Genomic DNA, 9,395 nt, shown 5'->3' on the forward strand with positions numbered 1-9,395 from the left:
AGCTAACATTGCTGATATCAACCGAACTCAACAGAATATATAAAATTGTTGTGTGTACCACATTTATGCTGTTCTAATACAAAATAATAACAGAATAACGATCTGCGAATCTAACCCAAAGAAGCAGCTTCCATCATGATTGATGGCATTATTATTTACCCTAAACATTATGTGCGTTACAGTATGCATGAAAGTCCGAGCTTAGATTTTAGAGTCCGATAGCTCAATTATACGATCCACTAGGTCCAATGCTTTAAGGGAGCCATGGAGTTTTCTTTCGTAAAGGACACAGGTAAAAGGTACCGTGTGACACAAAGTAATTGCAAACATTACAATTAATATTTATATGCCAGTGGATCAGATAGAATAGTCGAAGGTTACATTGGGGGGTTGCCATTAAAAATTTGTCCGATTTCCTGTGAAATAGGGACAGAGTCATCAGGCTTACTGGCGTATTACCGCACGAAGTCTGACGTAGTAGTACAGAAAGAACCCAGTGGTGCCTCACTGGGTGGTCAAAAGCGCTGCTCCAGTATTGAAGCAGTCAGAGAATATGTTGTTAATCACAAATAATCTCTTTTTTCATTTACGGAACTAATCGTTTGCGGAAGTTACGTATTTCTTTTGTTTGTCTTGCTAGAAATAGTACGCATGCTTAAGTTTCGAGCGGTGGTCGATAATGTTTATGCAATAATTTGGGCCCAATGCAATAGTTGTCACTTTCAAGATCTTGTTGTCTAGTTCATTAGGGTAACTCAAGACGGTTTCAGCCCCAGTCTGTAGAGACTCCCTGAGACGATGGGATCAAATTCTTAAGTGTTAGGTCCTGCAGTTTATGATCGTCAGCTGCTCGGGGCCACCTTGGGCATGGCCTGTGAATTCATTTGAAGTCCACAGGCAAACGCTACCAGACACTGACCATTGCTGCAAGTGCTTCTTTCTCAGAGGAGAGGTAGTGAAAATGGCAATATCGGATGTCGGCTAGCTTTCTAATCAGGTAATTTAATAGTACAGAAAACGAACCCAGCTAAAGCAGATAAAATGGACGGTCCAGCGCAGGAGTGCACACGTTTCAAACAACAACAAATAATACGTGTAAGTACGAATAGATAAACAGTAAAATGCAAGGTGCTGAACCTTACTCAACTGCAAATAAGGATTTACTCATAAGATGTTTCATTGTCAAAGATGCTCAGGTTTCTATGTGATATTTCTTATAGCTCGCAATTACGCGTATTGCACGAAAATGCGCTCCCTTCTCCAAAGGAGTACATTGACGCTCTTGCCAATGTACGGAATATATTTATGCGCAGCTCAATGCGCAATATCGAGCGTACTTGGACCTACTTGCTCCTAGCTGCTCGTTCTGAGCGTATAAAAACGCTTTTCTTTTTTTTTTTTTTTGTGGAAAACGACAAATCTGTTGTTTTTTTGCATTTTACAGCTTCGACTAGAATCGAATATAAAAAATAAAGAAGATGGGAAACAGTATGTGAATGAACTGAGACCATACCGTTAGTTTGCTTCTGTGACATCTTAGAGTATCGTGTGAAAACACAGTTGGCATTTGGTTAATTAGAGCAAGCTTACTCAATGACCGTTGAACATTCAAATCTTCCATTTCAGTTTCCGAGATGTAAAATAGGACGGACATCGATTTTCCCTCTATCGTATGAGCCTACATGCCATCTAAATGGGATGCATCAGGCAAGACATTTGCCAATCCGTTCGGTCGCATTGAAAATGAACAATTTTCGACGTATTATTTCGACAACTGTTTAAGCTGGAACCGCTTACCTGAGTACCTGAGTAAACTAGTCAGATATTACTGATGATCATGCCAGATCACTGAAAAGCTGTGTCACTCAAACCGATGTCCGAGGTGTTTAACTTACGTAAAAATATACTAGAAGAAGCATACGATTCACCAGTTCAAGCGCATACGTTTATAGGTACACCTATCCAAAGAGTAGTCCCTATAGGTGTTTTTAATAGACGAATCTAGCATGTAAAAGATGAAAGATATATATTACAGTGGCGGGAACATATACATCACTAATGAACGACAAAAGACCTTCGCAAAAACTTCAGTGGCACTACCTTTTATATATAACGGAGCATCAATTATTTTTGTCTGCTCTGATTGTTATGGTGGATGGAGGTGATCGTTGCTGAAGTCGAGCAAGTTACTCGTCACGTTCGATTTTGTTAGAGTTATTGCTATACTTCAGCATATCACTACAAATTTCCTGACGATTTGAAGATGATTGCCATTTCTTTTTAAGTAGAAGGTAACTTGTAGTAGTCGTAGCATCACAACTATAAGATACAAGCAGACTGATATATTGAACAAGTTCGTGTGCTTTTCACACGACCATAATAGTCAGCATACAGAATTTTTTTGGATTGGAGATGCTCTACTGAAGAGAGGATGCCATAACACTAAGATTCGACTATTACCTAAACTTCGATAGATATATCAATCAGTGATTAAATAATAGACACCTTTAACGCGTTTAATGTTCGCGGAACAATGAAACTCGCAACAAAGACCGGATAAATCACCTAAAAATAGCTTCAATCCAAAAACCATATAAACCTATACATACAGAATTTAGCGGCATATGTATTGAAAATCGTACACGGGTAAATACGGTATTACCATTATGAGTGTGATGAGCCAATCGTACTCTGTCTCGTATTTAAGTGTATATGATTCAAGGACCAATACCGTTAACTAAAATTCCCTATTTATTTCGAAGAGGCGAGTTCTTTTTAAGGATAATTTGCTAGCGCTTAACTAAAGCTATCGGAACGTAGCAACACACCTACAATCCGCTTCAGTGTTCGAATTCATTTGTTAAAAAAAAAAACAAAAAAAAAAAAGCAGATCCCATATAATTGTAAAACAGTTACTTTTTCGGGAAAATTTACAATTCTCTTAAACTATATAACGTTCCGTTTCCATCCTATACATTCAATAACGTAACGCTTTATAATAAATAGTGCTCTGATCGTCATCTCGTCTTCACTATCATACCACCCTTGCATAAATAATTCGTTGTTAAATTCCATGAAACTCGTCATGGTTAATTATTGTCAAGAAATTATGAAGGACAAATTGAGGTCTCGTTGAAAATTTCTGTGTCTTTTAGAATGGCAGTGGTGCTTTGCGTATATCGACTTGAAAGGAGCTTAAAAAAAGAATAACCACTTCATACGGTTCCGTGAAAGGCATCTGTGTTCAAGTGAAAAGCTAGATAGCGATTAACATTAGATTTCCATTAATTTCCATTCTGTAGGTGATATCGGAGTACACTACTTTAGTATGTCGTGTTTCTTTTTGGTATTGCATCGCTTATTAAATATGCAAGATCTATTTAAATGGCTTCTAGATCCTGTCTAGCTGCTCTGTCAGCACGTAACAAACCAACTGTTATGTCATCCTTTAGTGTTCGTTTGAATCTTTGACCCCTGGCTCATCAATCAAGCGATGATGACGCTAACCCACAAAATAACACATTGACAATTTCCAGCAACCCCTTCCGAGGTGTAGACGTCAAATGGTACATGTGAAACAAAAAAGAGGTCACGAGCCTTCAGACCTCGCAACCCTGTCAGATCTAACCAAGCGTTCAGGCGAGACTTGCTGAATGAAACGAAAAGGAAAGAACTCTTCGATGGTTACTGAATGGATCCTGCGATGCTAAAATGTCCTGTTGCTTGAAGTGAGGCATATTGGGCAATTTTGAGTTCCTTTCATATACCACCAACGAGAGAGAGAGAGAGAGAGAAGACTGCTAAACGGTAACAGGAAATAGACAACTCACACGCACACCGACACACGGCCATACCCACTCTCACGAAAACACGAAAGTGTGTTATCTTGGCCCGAGGCGTTCGGCCATTTTCCATTGCGTCAACATGAAAGTTATTATGAAGCTAAGAGCGAGAGCTAAAAAAGCTGGAAAGAGACGGCGACAGTATTAGCATCTTCTAACTGTGGGTACATTGTATCTCTTTGATACGGGAATACATATGCACAACAAAACTAAGCAGCTAATGAGTAAAGTTTATACAACTTTTGTAATAGAAAAACATCGAGTTATGAAAATTCGACGTAAAACTTCCCTACTTTTTCGTACTTTCGTAATTTTCCATTGGCATTAAAACTTCGGCTGTGTTATTTGTCCTCGCAATTAATTCGGCAGCACACAAAAGCTACACCGACTTAGAATATATAGATATATACGGTACGTTTAAGCGTCTGATTTAATGTAAAACTGAATCCACTTCAAGCCTGACGCTCATTTCTCATTTGATCTCGTAACGACTCAGTCCTATCGATATGCAATTAACTTTAGCAAAAAAAAAGAGCATCCACATACATATTAACGTAGCCGATAAGATAAAGGAAATTATTATTTGTTTGGATGTATTTGGATGTTTATTTGTACTGATTAATATATGCGTTGTGCGGTCATTTTTCTTTGTAAATTGGCTAGCAACCTCAGGCAACTATAACTTGATCTATGTCTCGGCAGATGTAATTATTACGTAATGCTGTATCTGTACATGGTCTGGTGAGAAAGTCAACGAAAAATGGTTTGGTATTCCTGTTCGAAGGAACTTTGATAGATACGACGCTATTTATGCCGTTTCATTAATAGCAGCCTGCTCGGGAGCTATCACGTTAAGGTAGCATATGATTTTCGGATTCTTATAGAACGTTACGAAAAGGAGCGTCTCATTCGTTGGCCATACAGTTAATCGCGCCCTCAGGAATGCCTGTAAGTAAGTGTAGTGACTTCTTCCGCCCGATAGCAATCACTAGCGGAGTTGTAGGGTTAACTAGATTCAACCAATTCCAGCAAAGTACTACAGAATTTCTTCTGTCGATTTGGGCTAAGATTTTGCCTGGTTATTACTTCGGGGAATCCTGGTAACCCCAAACCACGAAGGCATGTCATCTGTATATTTTCTATTGCATATGTAGTAAGCATAGAAACATCATAGGACTCGAACGCTCGAAGATGAAGATTTAGCTGGTGACGTGGATATGTGACGCATTTGTGATTGTTGACGGTCTACTGCAAATCTCGAAACCCAACCCATCATGGCCAATTCATTGGTTCCGAGCGCGGGAAGGGCGCTAGGTTAATGCGTCGATAGTGCAAATGGGAACGAAGAGCTTGTAGCCGAAAGGAGAAGAATATGAGAATCGCCTTCTTGTATTAGACTGTTAAACAACTTCAAGCTAGTTACAGCTTCGGAACTGAATGCAGAGCGTAGAACCCTATCATTGAGCCAATATGTTATACAGACACACATTTAGGATATTTGTGTTAATCCTTCTATATTCGATTCTCTGATGCATATTCAATTACGTTGATCTTTTTATCCCAAGGAAGTAATTTCTTTTTCGTCCTTCATTCCATTAATGAAATCAGGGCTATGCCATTGGTTTAGAGACTTGATTTCGGCGTAGAGGGGCCTCAAAAACAATAGAAACGTGGCAACATGTTACCCTTTAATACACTTAGAAGCCAGTTAATAAAAATACCTTGCGTCGATGAAGTTTCACCAATGGATAACACAATCCACGCAGCTGGCGGTGTTTCAGGTCGTTCTATCTGCCATAAACGACGCAAAAATAATCGCACAATCCTTCAACGTTCGAGCCCTCATCGTTGCCATATATGTCTGTTTGTTAACAATTTATACAAACAGTTCATATACTTCGATTTTTTTGGCGATCCTGCGTTTCGTATAGGAAAGAATATTTTAATCTTTGTATTTTTGAGGAAACAGCAGTTTTTTATAGATGTGTTTTCTTATAGATAGACGGAATTGATTTAAGAAAGCCAACATAACACTTGAAAATTCAGCAGTGCTTAGAGTGGTGGGCGACCAAGAATTGGCATCGACATATCTCTTTGAACCTCTGTTTTATGTATGCATCTTCGCGTCATTAACTTGAAGTCTATAGTTCGCCTTGGTCTATGAGAATTCATTATAATAGCTAAAATATATTTCCTTTTGCACTCTACTATCCTTTCTCCATTTTCTGGAAATTATGTCACCTGCATTTAAGACGATTGCGTTATGTTTCAGAAAGGAAGATCTTCATAGCAGTAATAGTTAGGGCAAATGAGCCTATATGAATGACGTTTTCAGAAACAAGGAAGATGTAAGCTTGGCTACAAGTCTTATTTGTATTTGTGGATCATCTTGATTAGTTGCGCTATTGCTAAGGCGCTTAAACTCAATAAAGTAGGCTGAAGATATGACGATCTATATCATCCCAAAACATAAGAGCCTGTAGCGAGATCTATCTCTTTCTGTAACTCAAAGGGCTAATATCAACTCTGTTGGTTATCGTTCATTTCCGTTGCATACGGTTTCAACTGATACCGTTTCATATACGTTCGTATTTTTCATACGAAAGCCCCATTCTCATCAGCAGCAACATCACCGGCTGCGGTTTTGGCAGTCCGTATCTGTTTCAATTCAATCGCCTTTCAGCCTTTTCGCCTGTCTCGATCGCTGTGACCTGCCCTTAACCCATTTCGATGGTGGTGGTAGACATTCGCATCTACGATCGTCGATGAGGAGTGTCTGTTTGCAAATCGAATTTGAATTGGTTCCGAGTTCGTTCCGCATCCGGGGAGTGGTGATGATTGGTACCAACAAGCCGTCGAAAAGTGATCTTCGCCCGTCTGGCCCGCTACCCTGCAACGCGCAGGATTTCGAAAAGCAAACTTCTACCCTTTCTTCCACCTTTGCCAGCTAACTTGTCGTTCAACAGCCCTCTATTCTCTATTGCTTCCGTTTGTTGCGCACTCACATAAACAGCTCGCGTATTCTCCGTACTACTTCCGCCCGTCTATCTTATCTGTCAGCCGACAATCAATCGTGGGGCAAATTGTAGTGCAGATGTATCTTCAACGTTTTCCGTGTACTAGTTTTAATCGACCTTTTTCGATGGTTCGACATTTGTTGACAATGGAAGTCCGAATCAGCCGTCTTGCGCTAGTAGCAGCAGTTCATAATGTGCGCTTATGATGACTATGGAGCCCATGGTAACTCACCTTCCACTCGATTTTCTGGGCGTCAACGAGGCCCTATGTTAAACCGTGATTGGTTACGTTCCCAGTCTATTCTCTAAATAATTATAAGAAAAATATGGATGGTTAGCGTTGTCTAAAATGCATACTGTGTATGTATGCTTAACAGACGTAATGATTTTGCATACTATGAATACACGCGTATATCTACATCACAGATGGCCTGATGCACGCTTTTGTACACTCTTCTTTTACTGAGGATTTGCAGCTTGTAGTCGATTGCTAGAATGGAATCCGTGGTGCTGCGAACTCCCTGAACAATGAACCACGCGATCACAACCATGCGTAGCGACCCGTGCGGCTGACGTGAACTTTAGGGCAACACTCAAGCATTAAACATCATTATAACGTAATATTTAGGCTTATTTGAACTAATACCTTTATTTTTTACTATATATAACGTATACAACAAATATGCTATCGTTGTTTCTGCCAGCATAGCTCGAGATGATGAGATCATTCACCATCATGTACAGTGGTTAGAAATAATTTTATAAATAATATTTTGGAATGGCTTTTAACAACACGAAAATGCCTCTCAAATGTGAGCTTGCAATGTCTGACGCTGTACGAAGAACTAACATCGAAACTCTTAACTTAGCCTGACTCTTGGCTTCACTGGGTAGGTTGGCGCTAAATTGAAGGAAACGATTTTGTCAGTAGACGTGGCCAGTGCGCTCGTCCCTATGAATTAGAATTTTTTCAAAGCTTGTTCCAGTCGGTCGAGGAAAAGCTCCGCATGTTTCTGTTCAAATATTAAGGCAGTACGCAGTCGTAAAGACTGATTACCGGATCCTCCGCAGTGGACGCCTTTCAGGTGCAATTCTTTCACAAGTTTATCACGGGCCTCGGGCGTGGGCATATCGGCTGCCCCGAACGTACCTGAAATCAAGTTATCCGACTTTAACGAGCTGTTTGGCGTAGTAACAATATCGCATGAAAACATGCACAAGAAAAACGCGAACGCTCTACTGAAAGAAGTCTATGTGTGATATCAGTAAGTCTATTAGCAGCAAATAGGCTAACGGCAGGTGGATACTTAGGCGCACTAGAACGACAAATTCGTATCTCTACAAGCAGGAATATGAAAAAAAAATTATCTGAAAATAATAGTTTAATAAACATACCTCTACCTCGAACATTATGAAGGACAGGGTATTTCTTGCTAAGGTCAGCCATGTTCTGAATCATGAAGTCGCCGGTTTTGCGTATGTTCTCCAGTAATGACTCCTGCTTTATAATTTTGATCACCTCATCAAGTAGAAGAAGCTTCGTTGGATCACCTACCTAGAAAAATTTTAAAAAAAGAAAGTGAAGCATGTGAAATTTAATGCAATGGCTTCTTTGATGATACATAACAAAAATCTAGATGTGACTTGGACTGTCCTTCAGTTATAGGTATGCCATCTAACAGACATTGTGAACCCGTAAAGCGTACTGAGTTTCAATCTTTATGTTGATATTTAAAGGCTACCACTAAAAAACAGGCTGCCTCGTTCATAAAGCTTACCCAAGTATTGAAAATCCTGTAGGCTTCCTTGGGGCGGAACTCATGCTTGTGGAAGTAACCTCCGCTGAGCATCTTCTTTGAGAAGCAAACGATGTCGGGTGGATTCCTCAGCCCCCAGTATTCGTGAGCCCAAAATTTACCTGTTGGGCCACAACCTGTTTGCACCTCATCACAGATGAATGAAACACCTAAAAGTGTTAATCCAATCAAGATTGTATTGAGTTTCAACACTTAGATAAGTTGGGCTGCGTTTTATATAGCGGAATGCTTGTTAACTTTGTAGAAAAAATCGCATTTAGCCCACGACTGCTTGTTACCTTCAACACGGCCTCTTGCGGATATAAATAATATAATATAATATACGACCGGGTTACTAAAACAGAAGCGATGGAAGAAAGGCATGGAAGTAAAATTTGTACATGTTCAGCAAGAACGCATAAAACTGCGAATACGCGCGAGTAAGACATCTAGCCAATCGAAGTCATGAACTTGACCAGAACTTGAAAGCAGGCTTAATTCCCGAAAAAATAATGATATTAAGAAATGCTTTCCAAACCTAGTTTGCAGTATGTCCAATTAACTTCAAGTACTATTGCTGCTATTATAGCAGTGTCTAAGGCTGATGCTTAATAATTGTTATAGCTTACGTATCTATGCCTATTTGCCCTGCTATCTGCGCACGATATCAGACAAGTTAAGCCATGGATGAACGAAAGGAAGAGGACTTGAGTTTATTGATAATGATATTATTTCCATAC

General features: G+C 39.6%; 1 protein-coding gene across 3 annotated transcripts in view; it reads right to left on the reverse strand.

The window, feature by feature from the left end:
* Positions 1 to 7,482: 7,482 nt before the first annotated feature.
* Positions 7,483 to 9,395, reverse strand: part of Gabat (4-aminobutyrate aminotransferase) — a 6,623-nt gene continuing 4,710 nt past the window's right edge. For all 3 annotated transcript variants that reach the window (XM_022842129.2, XM_022842130.2, XM_022842128.2), the window contains exons 7-9: positions 8,638 to 8,825; positions 8,255 to 8,414; positions 7,483 to 8,009 (exon numbers count right to left, since the gene is read on the reverse strand). In XM_022842129.2, coding sequence (XP_022697864.1) covers positions 7,819 to 8,009; positions 8,255 to 8,414; positions 8,638 to 8,825 — 539 coding nt within the window. In that variant the 3' untranslated portion in view covers positions 7,483 to 7,818. The remainder of the gene's footprint in view (positions 8,010 to 8,254; positions 8,415 to 8,637; positions 8,826 to 9,395) is intronic.

This window comes from Varroa jacobsoni, unplaced genomic scaffold (genome assembly GCF_002532875.2).
Source record: "Varroa jacobsoni isolate VJ856 unplaced genomic scaffold, vjacob_1.0 scaffold_974, whole genome shotgun sequence".
Taxonomy (NCBI): Eukaryota; Metazoa; Arthropoda; class Arachnida; order Mesostigmata; family Varroidae; genus Varroa; species Varroa jacobsoni.